At 46.0% G+C, this 16459-nt stretch overlaps 1 protein-coding gene across 1 annotated transcript in view; it reads right to left on the bottom strand.

Annotated features, from left to right (window-relative positions):
- Nucleotides 1-15181, bottom strand: part of LOC121699940 (somatostatin receptor type 5-like) — a 19694-nt gene extending 4513 nt beyond the window's left edge. Inside the window, exons 1-3 of the mRNA XM_042082516.1 lie at nt 14720-15181; nt 10277-11007; nt 8512-8928 (exon numbers count right to left, since the gene is read on the bottom strand). Of these exons, the coding sequence (XP_041938450.1) occupies nt 8512-8928; nt 10277-10999 (1140 nt within the window). The 5' untranslated portion in view covers nt 11000-11007; nt 14720-15181. The remainder of the gene's footprint in view (nt 1-8511; nt 8929-10276; nt 11008-14719) is intronic.
- Between the last annotated feature and the right edge of the window lie 1278 nt (nt 15182-16459).

Below are 16459 nucleotides of genomic sequence, written 5' to 3'. Positions count from 1 at the left end.
GGCTTCCTCGCCAATATGAATTGGCCACAGTCCAAACAAAGTGAGAAATGGTAAACTGACATGAAGGAGTACAATGGGGATATGGAAACAAATCGGCACGAGAGTCCCAAGAAAACCTTTTTAGGGTCAAGATGGGGGTGAGAAATGGCAGTTCTTGCGTAATGACTGCAAAGGTTACTGTGAGGAGCAGGTTGATAGAAAGTGGGAGCGAACAATGGAACGAAAGAATGCGAGAGAAAAGGCCCTGCAGCGTGCAGAACAAGGAAGAGGAACGGAAGAGGGCGGATACAGCATTGGTTGGGTCAACATACGAAGAAGCTATGGGGGAGGCAACCATAGACCACCACTGAATCTACTGATAGTATCTCAGAGCAGGTAAATACAGCAGATGATACCAGAGACTTTCTAATGAGGAGACACAGCACTCAAAAAATGCATGGGGTTAGTTTGTAACGTTGTCTACACATAAAAATCGTTGCAGCGATTTTTGTGTGAGCATATCAGCGAACACCCCTGACCACTCGGTGAGTTTCACATCTTTGTAAAAGAAAGTTTAATGCGTTTTAGGAAGGATTGTTCCAGTGCACCTTTGCAGCGTTCTGGGGGGGGGGGGGGGGCACTACCACAGAAACCGAAAATTCTCAGGACAGCAGCATGTGTCCAAATTTCAATCTTAAACGTTCTATTTAATCATAAACTATCTGAAAACAGGGCTTTAAGTGTAAAATACCGAACTTGTCCTTTAACAAAATGTTCAAATATTGTGTTTTTTTTGCAAAAAATAGGCCTTTTGAGCCATTTTTGTGACCTTTGACCTAAAATATGACCTTGACACTATACCCTTTGTAGTGCAAAGTACTCTTACGGCATTGCATGCCACATGAAATTCCTTTAAAGGACCCAGCATGAACATAAATCCACTATGTACTTTGAAAGTTGGCAAAAACACACATTTTCAGGGTTGAAAAAATTATTTTCAGGGTGTGGGGGGTTCATGGGAGCATTAGAAAATCTGGGCTAAAGTTGAACATTTTCATGAAATAACCCCCCCCCCCCACCTACTGTTAGGAAACTCCCTCTCTGCTCTCATGGTTGCCATGGTGTGCTGGTGTGGTGTACATGATGTGCCAGATGTTACAATGTTGCAGTTTCCAACAGCTCTGCTGCACTCTCTCTCTCTCTCTCTCTCTCTCTCTCTCTCTCTGTCTCTCAAAAACACACACATGTTTTTCATTCTCTTTCAGACACCCACTCAAATACTCTCTGTCACTCTCTTGCTCTCTCACACACACAAACAAGTACGTACACACACAAACACACACACACAAACAAGCACATACACACACAAACACACAAACAAGCACATACACACACAAACACAAACACACAAACAAGCACATACACACACAAACACACAAACAAGCACATACACACACAAACACACAAACACAAACAAGCACATACACACACAAACACACAAACAAGCACATACACACACAAACACACAAACAAGCACATACACACACAAACACAAACACACAAACAAGCACATACACACACAAACACACAAACAAGCACATACACACACAAACACACAAACACAAACAAGCACATACACATACAAACACAAACACAAACACAAACAAGCACATACACACACAAACACACACACTAACACACACACACACAAACATGCACACACACACAAACAAGCACATACACACACAAACACAAACACACAAACAAGCACATACACACACAAACACACAAACAAACACATACACACACAAACACAAACACACAAACAAGCACATACACACACAAACACAAACACACAAACAAGCACGTACACACACAAACACACACACTAACACACACACACACACAAACATGCACACACACACAAACAAGCACATACACACACAAACACACACACTAACACACACACACACTAACACACACACTAACACACACACACAAACAAGCACATACACACACAAAAACACAAACAAGCACATACACACAGAAACACACACACAAACATGCACACACACACAAACAAGCACATACACACACAAACACATACACACACAAACATGCACACACACACACAAACAAGCACATACACACACAAACACACACACACACAAACATGCACACACACAGTACACAGTGTCCAGCTCCAGCAGGGCCAAGCTGTTCCTCAGCTAAAGATTGTTAAGGCGAAGCAAGATATTTCATCAGGAACACTTCCGGGATTGCACGCCGGGGGGGGGGGGGGTCTGCCCTTTATGCAGAGCAGAGGCAGCGACTGGCATAGTCTACGGGCATAGCTCAGAATTTCACCACATATGCTAAAGTCTTAGTTCAATAGAGTTAGGAATGTGAATTTCGGGCACGTTTTCATGATCCTCAAACCCTTCTGAACATTTCAGGTACATTTTTAGCATTTTTGAGCATTCCAGTCTGGAGAAAATCGACCTTATATCAGGTGTGCGCCGGTTATTTATGCCGCTGCTGTTGGCCGGTTGCAACGTATGCTCGTCAATACGTCATCGACACGCCTCTTTATGCAGACAGGACTCGATCCCCATTTCGCGCCCATAGACATGAACTACGACGAAGTATCTTGCTCCTCCTTAACAATCTTTGATGGGGGAGTGGCTAGTACACGCAGAGGGGGCTGTGTGTGTGTGAAGGGGGAGGGGGAGTGGCTAGTACACGCAGAGGGGGCTGTGTGTGTGTGTGTGTGAAGGGGAAGGGGGAGTGGCTAGTGCAGGCAGAGGGGGCTGTGTGTGTGTGTGTGTGAAGGGGGAGGGGAACTGTAAACTTGTATTCACTGTATATGGCTTCTTTCCATTCAGGTACACAGTTTGTGTGGAAGATTAGGTTGTTTTTTATTCTCTCGCCCTTGATGCAAATATAGTCACAGAAAAGAGTGTCAGGATTTTCTTAAAGAAGTTCTTCTCTGTACTTCAGATTTGCAACTGTTAGGAAACTCCACCTCTCTGCTCTGCCCTAGCATGGTTGCCGTGGTAGCCAGATGTTACAATGTTGCAGTTTCCAACAGCTCTGCTGCACTCTCTCTCTCTCTCTCTCTCTCTCTCTCTCTCTCTCTGTCTCTCAAAAACACACACATGTTTTTCATTCTCTTTCAGACACCCACTCAAATACTCTCTGTCTCTCTCTTGCTCTCTCACACACACAAACAAGCACGTACACACACAAACACACACACACAAACAAGCACATACAAACACAAACACACAAACAAGCACATACACACACAAACACACAAACAAGCACATACACACACAAACACACACACACAAACAAGCACATACACACACAAACACAAACACACAAACAAGCACATACACACACAAACACAAACACACAAACAAGCGCATACACACACAAACACACAAACAAGCACATACACACACAAACACAAACACACAAACAAGCACATACACACACAAACACACAAACAAGCACATACACACACAAACACACAAACACAAACAAGCACATACACACACAAACACAAACACAAACACAAACAAGCACGTACACACACAAACACACACACTAACACACACACACACAAACATGCACACACACACAAACAAGCACATACACACACAAACACACACACTAACACACACACAAACATGCACACACACACAAACAACCACATACACACACAAACATGCACACACACACACACACACATAGTCTGTCCTGCAGAAGTGCTCTCCTGGTAAAAGGAATGAAATTCCGCTTCAGTGGAGAAGTAAGACAAATGAGGTTTTGCAGCATTGTTTGGCAGCCATTACTCAAGCACACACACACACACACACACACACACACACACACACACACACAGACACACACACACACACACACACACACACACACACACACACACACAGCGATTACTCAAGCATTAAAACAACTATGGAAGACAAAACACACACACACACATACACACACACACACACACACACACACACACACACACACACACACAGCGATTACTCAAGCATTAAAACAACTATGGAAGACAAAACACACACACACACACACACACACACACACACACACACACACACACACACACACACACACACACACACAGCGATTACTCAAGCATTAAAACAACTATGGAAGACAAAACACACACACACACATACACACACACACACACACACACACACACACAGCGATTACTCAACCATTAAAACAACTATGGAAGACAAAACACACACACACAAATACACACACACACACACACACACACACACACAGCGATTACTCAACCATTAAAACAACTATGGAAGACAAAACACACACACACACATACACACACACACACACACACACACACACACACAGCCATTACTCAAGCATTAAAACAACTATGGAAGACAAAACACACACACACACATACACACACACACACACACACACACACACACACACACACACACACACACAGCGATTACTCAACCATTAAAACAACTATGGACTACAAAACACACACACACACACATACACACACACACACACACACACACACACACACAGCGATTACTCAAGCATTAAAACAACTATGGACGACAAAACAACACAACAGCGGCAGCAGACGAGATAAAATCCCAGAGAGAGAGAGAGATGTGTCATCCAGTATGGTCACATGTGTTTATGTTTACATGTGTGTTTACATGTGTTTATGTTTACATGTGTGTTTACGTGTGTTTATGTTTACATGTGTGTTTACATGTGTTTATGTTTACATGTGTGTTTACATGTGTTTATGTTTACATGTGTGTTTACGTTTACATGTGTGTTTCTCTGTGTTTATGTTTACATGTGTGTTTCTCTGTGTTTATGTTTACATGTGTGTTTACGTGTGTTTATGTTTACATGTGTGTATGGTTGTGTGTCTGATCCAGCATGGATACACACACACACACACACACACACACGCAAAATACGTGAGGGTAATTAGCCTTCAGTCTCACAGTTTTAGGCTAGTGAAAAATAGTTGCATATAGTGCAAAACAAGGATGTGGATGCAATTTGTTATGCTTTCTGTGTCATTAGATAAAATACATGTTCAAAAAACTAACGAGTCGAAGAAAATCTTTCTGGGATCATAGAAGAGATGAGTGTCTTGCAATGTTCAAGATGACTCTAGTGACTGTAGTGATTGTAGTATGACGACAGCTAATAACGTGTGTGTGAGGAGAAAAGACGCGCAGGCTAGGGGAGGCACTTGAAGTGTGTGTGTGTGTGTGTGTGTGTGTGTGTGTGAGAGGAGAAAAGACGCGCAGGCTAGAGGAGGCACTCGAAGCACGCTTTGCGCTCTCACATGTTACTTCAAAAGAACACGGCCATTTTTAAAGTATCGATACTAGGGTTGGTCACCGAAACACGGTTCTAATATGGCACCGGTGCCGACGCAAACGGTAGTAACTGCATCGAATAATAATATGGATTTTGGTGCCTCATTTCGGTGCTTAAATAGCGTTTTTTTTTTTATACGAGGCATCACTGCATGTCATGCGCCATCTCTAACGTCTTGCTCTGATAGCAGCACATCCAGATACAGTTAGCTAACATAAACACTGCATGTATAAACCAGAGGGGTGCAATAAATAGGCGAGTGGACAGTGTTTGACAGCTTGCGTGAGCCCACGTAGCTTACTTTAAAGCGATATCACGAGCTCTAAATCTAGTCAAAATCTAGCAGTGGGCCTTGAAGCAAAGGCTATGAACCACAAGCAAAAGGCTATGAAACAACATCAACAGTATACGTTACACAATATCCTCGCTAATGCGCTAACTGGCATTTATTTGAAATGTTATCAGCAAGTTGTAAGGTGAAAACTTTATTTCACGGTGTGTTCTAAACAACATAATGGCATGATATAAATTGTTCATGTGCATGAGGCCCATATAGCATCACAATGAATATGAAGATCATATTAAAAGTTAGCTGGCAAAAACATAAATAGGTTACATACCTGATGTCACTGTCACTGAGCTGTCAAAGAGGCTACGGAACCATCTCCGTACGTTATCGCTAATTAAACTCAGCTGACTGGTGTTAACACATAGCCATAGTTGCTGTTAAAATGCCTACTAGCGCTGGGAATCATATAGTATAAGTATATATACTCTTTTGATCCCTATATAAGTATAAGTATATATACTCTTTTGATCCCGTGAGGGAAATTTGGCCTCTGCATTTATCCTAATCCGTGAATTAGTGAAACACAAACAGCACACAGTGTACACACAGTGAGGTGAAGCACACACTAATCCTGGCGCAGTGAGCTGCCTGCATCAACAGCGGCGCTCGGGGAGCAGTGAAGGGTTAGGTGCCTTGCTCAAGGGCACTTCAGCCGTGCCTACTGGTCGGGGTTCGAACCGGCAACCCTTCGGTTACAAGTCTGAAGTGCTAACCAGTAGGCCACGGCTGCACACAATCTAAACACTTCAACACCGACATGTAGCCTAACATGTTCAAAACTATTGCGTGTTATGGGGGAAGACATGAAATTCCTTGAAGCATTTGGGAACACACTGAATTAACTGGAAAGTAGAGTCCCTGTTAGAATAGCTTGCTTACAAATGCCGTTGTCCATGACTGGCAGTTCCATGGCAAGCTGTTTTAACATTTAAATGTATTATGCGTAGGAGCAATGAGATATTGATAGTAAATTGAATATAACAGTTCAATTTCATGTTCAAATTTGTCTTATCAGTTATAAAAGTATCGATTTAGCATACCCTATATACCCAATACCCAATATACCCGATACCCAACCCTAATCGATACTAATAAAATTAGGCATTGTGACATTTTTAATTTCAGGGTATCGCACCGTGCAACCCTACTGACTTTACACATTTGTTCACTCACAATACCACAGGTATGGCGGCATGTTGACGACACTGTTGCCATGTCGACAGCCCTGTCATAGGGGCAGAGACAAAGGCAGTGTTACCAAAACAGTTGACTGTCGTCATGACTATGGACAGCATGGAGGCATCATGGCTGTGGGGGTCCTAGATCACATCTCTCTGAAACACAACAGATCTTTTTACAGCCTTGAGTTTCATCTCAGATGTGACAAGCCTGAGGAAAGCCAAACCTCCTCAGATGTGACAAGCCTGAGGAACGCCAAACCTCCTCAGATGTGACAAGCTTAAAGAAACGCCAAACCTCCTCAGATGTGACAAGCCTGAGGAACGCCAAACCTCCTCAGAGTTTCCTCTCAGATGTGACAAGCCTGAGGAACGGCAAACCTCCTCAGATGTGACAAGCTTAAAGAAACGCCAAACCTCCTCAGAGTTTCCTCTCAGATGTCACAAGCCTAAAGAAACACCAAACCTCCTCAGATGTGACAAGCCTGAGGAACGGCAAACCTCCTCAGATGTGACAAGCCTAAAGAAACGCCAAACCTCCTCAGATGTGACAAGCCCGAGGAACAGCAAACCTCCTCAGATGTGACAAGCCTGAGGAACGCCAAACCTCCTCAGAGTTTCCTCTCAGATGTGACAAGCCTGAGGACCAGCAAACCTCCTCAGATGTGAAAAGCCTAAAGAAACGCCAAACCTCCTCAGATGTGACAAGCCTGAGGAACGGCAAACCTCCTCAGATGTGAAAAGCCTAAAGAAACGCCAAACCTCCTCAGATGTGACAAGCCTGAGGAACGCCAAACCTCCTCAGATGTGACAAGCCTGAGGAACGCCAAACCTCCTCAGATGTGACAAGCCTGAGGAACGGCAAACCTCCTCAGATGTGAAAAGCCTAAAGAAACGCCAAACCTCCTCAGATGTGACAAGCCTGAGGAACGCCAAACCTCCTCAGATGTGACAAGCCTGAGGAACGCCAAACCTCCTCAGATGTGACAAGCCTGAGGAACGCCAAACCTCCTCAGAGTTTCCTCTCAGATGTGACAAGCCTGAGGAACGCCAAACCTCCTCAGGTGAAAGACGCCAGCTCCAGCTCATTACATTTCACTAATCACCCAAAAACGATGAAGACGATGGAAACACACACGGATGTGTCTTCAGCCCAAGTACGAAGGAACTGAGCGTTAATCTGTAAAGCCTCAGTGCCTCAGAGAGAACCTCACCTCCACAAATAGAGAACCTCACCTCCACACTTAGAGAACCTCACTTCCACACTGAGAGAACCTCACCTCCACACTTAGAGAACCTCACTTCCACACTGAGAGAACCTCACTTCCACATTTCGAGAACCTGACCTCCACACTGAGAGAACCTCACTTCCACACTTCGAGAACCTCACCTCCACACTGAGAGAACCTCACTTCCACACTTCGAGAACCTCACCTCCACACTGAGAGAACCTTACTTCCACACTAAGAGAACCTCACCTCCACACTGAGAGAACCTTACTTCCACACTAAGAGAACCTCACCTCCACACTATGTGTGCAGTCACTGTGCTCATGTCTGTGTGTGTGCTCACCTGGGTGATCTGCGCATGTCCGTTGAAGTCGGGCTGGTTCCGTGTCAGGAATCCTCTGGTTCCTCGGTTCTTTCGCGCCACTGGGCTGGGACAGCCCATGTCTCCGTCGGCGACCGCCCCGCTGGCCTTGTGGAGACACAGCACCTTACGGAAGCTCTGGCGGAAGTTCTCGGACAGGAAGCCGTAGAGGAGGGGGTTGGCGCAGCTGTTGACGTAGGTGAGCGTGACGACGAAGAAGTAAACGGCCGCCATGAGGCTGTTCTCGGGCAGGATGACCACCAGGTTCACGATGTTGAGGATGAAGAAGGGCAGCCAGCAGAGCACGAACACCACCACGATGACCACCACCATGCGTGTCACCTTGCGCTCCGAGCGCCGCCGCGTCGTCAGGCCCGCCCGCACACCCGCCGACTTCACCTGGACAATGACCACAGACAGAGTACAGACAGACAGTCACAATGACCACAGACAGAGTCATAGTGACTACAGACAGAGCCATAATGACAACAGACAGTCAGTCACAATGACCACATACAGAGTCATAATGACTACAGACAAAGACATAATGACAACAGACAGTCAGTCACAATGACCACATGCAGAGTCATAATGACAACAGACAGTGTCATAATGACTACAGACAGTCAGTCACAATGACCACAGACAGTCACAATAATTTGTGTAATTATAATAATTTATTGATTACCAGTATAATAATTATGAATTCACACTCAGTCACAATCACTGTCACAGACACACAGAGTAGACATATAACATATTAATATTATAATATAGTCAGTCACATTCATACATTCACACTCATGCATACACATGGCACGGCCATAATCACACACACACACATACACACTCACACAAACCACGGCCATAATCACACACACACACACAATCACACAAAACACGGCCATAATCACATACAGTACACACTGTGTGACCTTCATGATGAGGCACCCCTAAAGCTTTGACCTCTAAAGCGTGTGTGTGACCTTGATGATGAGCAGTAGGAGCAGGATGTCCAGCGTAGCTGTGTAGCTAATGAAGACACACACACGCGCACGTGCGCACGCACACACACACACAGGCGCACGCACGCACACACACACACACACACACACACACACACACACACAGGTGCATGTACACACACACACACACACACACATACACACGCACACACACGCAAACACGTGCACGCATGCACACACACACACCTTACACACACACACACACACACACACACGTACGTACATACAGTATACACACCTTGATGACGATGAGCAGGTAACAAGAGGCAGATGACCAGTAGCGGTAGCAGGAAGCCCAGCATGGCCATGTAGATGATGAAGACACACACACACACACACACACACACACACACACACACACACACACACACACACCTTACACACACACACACGTACGTACATATACACACCTTGATGACGATGAGCAGGTAACAAGAGGAAGATGACCAGTAGGGGCAGCAGGAAGCCCAGCATGGCCATGTAGATGATGAAGACACACACACACACACACACACACACACACACACACACACACACACACACACCTTACACACACACACACGTACGTACATATACACACCTTGATGACGATGAGCAGGTAACAAGAGGAAGATGACCAGTAGGGGCAGCAGGAAGCCCAGCATGGCCATGTAGATGATGAAGACACACACACACACACACACACACCTTACACACACACACACGTACGTACATATACACACCTTGATGACGATGAGCAGGTAGCAGAGGCAGATGACCAGTAGGGGCAGCAGGAAGCCCAGCGTGGCCGTGTAGATGATGAAGACGGTGTCCCACAGGGGCTTGGGCTCGGGCCAGTTGACGTTGCAGGAGTTGTGTGGGTTCTGGGCGCTGGAGAAGATGCCCACGGGCAGCACCACCAGCACGGCCAGCGTCCACACCAGCACGCTGATGGCCTTGGCCACACGGGGGCGCCGCCAGCGCTGCGAGCGGATGGGGTGCACCACGGCCAGGTAGCGGTCGATGCTCATCACGGTCAGGCAGAAGGTGCTGGTGAACTGGTTGATGGAGTCCGTGGTCATCACCAGGCGGCACATGAAGTCGCCGAATGGCCAGTAGGACAAGACGTTCTGCGTGGTGAGGAACGGCATGCCGAGGATGAACAGCTGGTCAGCGACGGCCAGGTTCAGGATGTAGGTGTTGGTCACCGTCTTCATCTTGGCGTAGCGCAGGACCACGTAGATGGCCAGCGTGTTGCCCACCAGGCCAAAGAGGAAGACGCTGAGCGAGATAAGCGCGGTCACCACGCTCCACGAGTTCTCAAAGGGAGGCGGCGGGCCCGAGACGTTCCCGGCCACCAACGCCGCAGAGTCCGTCGTAATGTTCCCCCCCGCTCCGCCTAGAACGTCCGTTTCCATAGTGATGGAGAGAGGAGAGGAGGAGGAGGAAAAAGGATCCGTCATCATGGGTGAATCTGAAACAAAAGGGACGCCGAGTTGAAAGGATGCTACAAAGACACAAACAGTATTCAACACACACACACACACAGACATACTCTCTCTCTCTCTCTCTCTCTCTCACACACACACACACACAAACACACACACACGCACACAAACACACACACACGCACAAACACACACAATCGCACAAACACACACATTCGCGCATGCGCCCTCGCACCCGCACACACACAGCACACACACACACACACACACACCCACACATCTTTCTGTAGCCTCCCTGACAGCACATGCCTCTGGAACAGGTCTGTTCACAGGAAGTATCAGATCCTCTGGTGAAGCATCTCCTGTCCGGTCGACTGGTCACCACACTCCGTCCATCTATCAGGGAGTGGCCCACAGTGTACAGCCTGGGAGTAGCCTACAGCCTCTCTAACCTACAGCTCCCTGATCAACAGAGTGGCCCCCATGTAGCAACTCAAGTGCATTGACAAGCCCTGTCTGGTGTGTGAGAACTCAAGGACTCAAGCTGAGCACTGGAGTGCTCACAGCGGAACCCAAACAACAGAACCCAAGCAGCCGAGCATTTGGCTGGCCAGTAATGAGACCGAAAGGCATGTGTGTGTGTGTGTGTGTGTGTATGTGTGTGTGTGTGTGTGTGTGTTTGTTTAACAGTAGCTCCATGTAGGGCTGCACGATTATGGCCAAAATGATAATCACATGATTATTTTTGATCAATATTGAGATCACGATCATTTATCACGATTATTAATTAATTTTAGTGACAAAAATATTTTTTCCCTAAACATAATGGACTTGCTATCTGGCTCACCCAAATTCTTCCCCTCACACTTACTCCCCTAAATTACTGCAAATATAGACTTGACTGCGACTTCCAAACTTCCAAACAATTTTTTTGTGCATGCTACTTTGTTAATATTTGGGGAAACGTTAACGGCCCACCGGTAATCCTCCCAACGCTCCCCAGTAGCCAGTTAAGCTCTGCTTCTTGTTCCTGAATCCTCCCAACGCTCCCCAGTAGCCAGTTAAGCTCTGCTTCTTGTTCCTGAATCCTCCCAACGCTCCCCAGTAGCCAGTTAAGCTCTGCTTCTTGTTCCTGAATCCTCCCAACGCTCCCCAGTAGCCAGTTAAGCTCTGCTTCTTGTTCCTGAGTTTAATCGCTTAGTCCAGGGGTTTCCAAACTTTTTGACTCAAGGACCACATTGGGTTTTGAAAATTGGCCGGCGGGCCACACACTAATAATAATAATAATAATAATAATAACATTTTGTATTATTTAAATGACGATTTCATTTCTTAAGAAATACTGTTAATTTGATGCTGTTTAAATAATTTATAAATGGTGCACTGTCACTTTAAGACTCTTTGCTATGGCTAGTGCTGTGCCTATGGCTGTGCCCTCTTACAGTTTATAATGGTCAGTAGTGGGAACTACTGTTGCCATCGCGCTCTCTTCCTCTCGTGCACTCAAATACGTTCCCAAATGGAGTAGCATAACATAGTTAGATCTGCTGCTATGGAGATACTATCTATCTTGATGTAACAAGCTGTTTTGACATTGACATTGTAAACGTTGTCTAAGAAGAGTGTAAAGCAGTTTACAGTAGCCTAAAGTTGACCACAACGTCGTCTATCGCTGGAAAGAAATAGCGAGCAGCCTATGATAAACTAATAAATGCTCGGCGGGCCGGATTAAAGTGGGTGGCGGGCCGCAGTTTGGACACCCCTGTTTTAGGCTACATTTTCATTATTGTTCACTCGTTTTGCGTAGGCTGTCTTGAAACGCATATGCATTGTAGGTTGCACATGTAGCTTATAAAATACATGAATAAATTCACGGATCCCGTCGTTAGCTCAACTGTTATTATTGGCTCTATCGGTGGAAGCAAACAAGGACTAAAAGTTAACGTGATAAAAAAGCATGTGTGGTTTACGTCATGTGTGATGTGTTTCACGGTATGAGTTGAGAGCCCTGCTATGCTTATGTTTTTGGTTAACTTCACTTACCTGAAATCCGAAATATTTTCGAACAACGGATGATCCGTTTCGGGGGACAAGCTCTTGGCCTTCTGCTGCGCCACACATACCACACATTTGATTTTTGATCGTCGTTTTTTGTATAATCTAACTAGCCTACTAATAGTTAACATAATGCTATTAGTCCACAGTGCATCCAAACGGAGCAGTGCATCAGGCTGAGCAGTGCAGGGAGCAGCTGTCATTGGTAGGCTGCATGCAGTCACATGATCAGACAGGTTTAAGGAGCGCTTGATTTGTTTTGTAGCGGAGCGTTCTATGGGTTGCCAGGTTGGTTCTATGGGTAGAGCACGCATTTTTAATATCGCTCGATCACGCAAATTTGATCGTGGGAAGCCAAAATCGTGATCGTGATTAAAATTCGATTAATTGTGCACCCCTAGCTCCATGTGACGAATAAATGATGAAGAGATGCAGTGTGTGTGTGTGTGTGTGCGCGCGCGCTGGCCAGTAATGGGACAGAAATGAGCAACTAAGATCAGTTAAGACATTCAAGAAATGGCACTTGTAACCTTGATTATATGTGTGTGTGTGTGTGTGTGTGTGTGTGTGTGTGTGTGTGTGCGTGCGTGCGTGTGTGTGTGTGTGTGTGTGCGTGCGTGCGTGCGTGCGTGCGTGCGTGTGTGCGTGTGTGTGTGTGTGTGTGTGTGTGTGTGCGTGCGTGTGTGCGTGTGTGTGTTCTCTGTGTGTGTGTAGTCTCTGTGTGTGTGTGTGTGTGTGTGTGTGTGTGTGCGTGTGTGTGTGTGTGTGCTGCATCCACCAGAAGAGAGAAACCCCGGTACTCTCCCCGGTAGCTCTGTTGCCCAAATACAGACAGTGACGTGCGCACGCAGTCAAGCGCACACACACGGGCTTCGCTGAACGCTGTTGCGAGTACAAACACACCACCAACATGGGGGACAGCCGATTGAGCTTGCCAGTGCTGTGTGTGTGTGTGTGTGTGTGTGTGTGTGTGTGTGTGAGAGAGAGAGAGAGAAACATAGGGGACAGCTGGTCCTCAACACAGGATTGATGGTTTATTACACTCTAGGTGATTTCTGAGTAGTGTGTGTGTGTATCATTACACTCTAGGTGATTTCTGAGTAGTGTGTGTGTGTGTGTATGTGTGTATCATTACACCCTAGGTGATTTCTGAGTAGTGTGTGTTTATTATTAAATGCCTTTTTTTATGGCCCATGACTGCAAACAGAATTCTGAGAAAATGCAGTGTGGGTGTGCGTGTGTGTGTATGAAAAAGTGTGTGTGTGTGAGTGAGTGTGTCTGTGGAGACTGACTGCCTACTTTTTCAGCTGTGTTTACCCAGACCAACCACCTCAGGCTAAACACACACACACACACACACACATTCACACAACACACACACACACACACACACACACACAGGCACAGAGCGTAAAAATGGAAATTACATTAGTGTGGACACACACACACACACACACACACACACACACGCCCCAGAGAAAGGCTGGGAGAAAGAGCAATTAGCATTGGAAGTTTGTTAAAGTGAAAGAAGCCAAATGATGTTAACATTATGTAGTAGTATTATGTACTAGCATCACATGTTGACTGAAACTCTCGCCGTGGTTTGGCTGAGTTCGGCGGAAGGGTGGACTATTCTCCCAGCCCAAAGGGCACGCATGTGTGTGAGTGTGGGCGCGAACTCACCTCGAGCCTAGGCGCTGTCCATAGTGACGTCTCAGCACTTCTCCCTTCACGCGAACACAGGTTCCAGGGAGCGGATCCGGTTAAGTTGTCCAAAGATGCTACAATGGCAAAAGGCTTAAAATGCACCCCGACACAGGCGAGAATACACTCCTTCCGACCCTTCTTTTGAAGATTCAGCTTCACTCTGTATGGCCGGCATCTTGCACACAAGTATAGTATAAGTATGTAGGCCTATCACTTCCTCATCGGACAATCGACCGTTGCCTCCAAATTGACCATCCTTTAAATACAATTACTTTTTCAGATAATAATTAAAACTAAAACGGTGTTCTTCTTTGCACAGATTCTAATGCGTCACGGACAGTCTGGGTGTCCGTTCCAAGGCAGCCCGTTAAGTTGACACGCTGGGGACCAGAGAGCAGCGCGAGTAGCGGGAGGAGAACAGCGGTTGCGGGGAGGAGTTGAGATGAGAGATGAGACCAGCGATTGCGTCGGTATTTATCCTCGCCCACACACACACACACAGACAGAAAGAGAAAACACACACAGACGTCATTATATGAACCCTGCAGGCTTCGCCGGTTATCCAGTATCCCTGCATAAACACCTGTTGTCTACGCGACGCGCGCACACACACACACATACATAGGCTACACTTATTCCCATAAGTACTTATTAATAACTGAGTATTGTGCTTATTAAGTGATATTTTGAAGATCTGCTGCTGCCACTGGTCCATGAGTTTGCGTATTGTACTGCATCCTTGTGTCCCTGTACCATTTTCTTCATGTGGACATAAATAAATGGTTAGAATGTGTGTGTGAGTGTGTTGTGTGGGAACAGAGTAGAACATGCTATGCTGCTGCATTGACAAAATTAGTATAAGTGAATTAATTTTTAACTTTTAATATAACCTCTGTCCTCAGGATAGTGACCAATCCTCAAAATTCATATAATCATTTACATCCTAAGAATACATGGGATTTTATCAGTGTGATGGACGTGGCATGAAACACACTTTTATGAGAGATTAGGCTACAGGTTTTCTACAAACTCTTTCTCTTTCCCGTCATCAATTTTGGTCAATGATTCCCGGTTTACTGAAACACCACCAAGGAACAGGAGACTTGGTGGTCACTCCCCCACCGCCCTAGACCTACCAGAACCCACACACACACACATACACACACACACACACTCTCCCACCGATACAGACACACACACACATACTGTACACACACACACACTCTCCCACCGCGCTAGGCCTACCAGAACCCACACACACACACATACTGTACACACACACACACTCTCCCACCGCGCTAGACCTACCAGAACCAACACACACACACATATACAGACACACACACACATACACACACACACACACTCTCCCACCGCGCTAGGCCTAACAGAACCAACACACACACACATATACAGACACACACACACATACACACACACACACACTCTCCCACCGTGCTAGGCCTAACAGAACCAACACACACACACATATACAGACACACACACACATACACACACACACACACTCTCCCACCGCGCTAGGCCTAACAGAACCAACACACACACACATATACAGACACACACATACAGACACACACACACACACACACATTACCCCCACCACGCTAGGCCTATCAGAACCCACTCACACACACACACACATATCAGCTTTGAGATAAAATAAAGTCTCTACTCCTGTTAATTCACATTATGTAA

The sequence above is a fragment of the Alosa sapidissima genome, chromosome 24, assembly GCF_018492685.1.
Source record: "Alosa sapidissima isolate fAloSap1 chromosome 24, fAloSap1.pri, whole genome shotgun sequence".
Taxonomy (NCBI): Eukaryota; Metazoa; Chordata; class Actinopteri; order Clupeiformes; family Clupeidae; genus Alosa; species Alosa sapidissima.
Note: the sequence above shows the minus strand (reverse complement) of the source record. Positions and strands in the feature narration are given on the sequence as shown.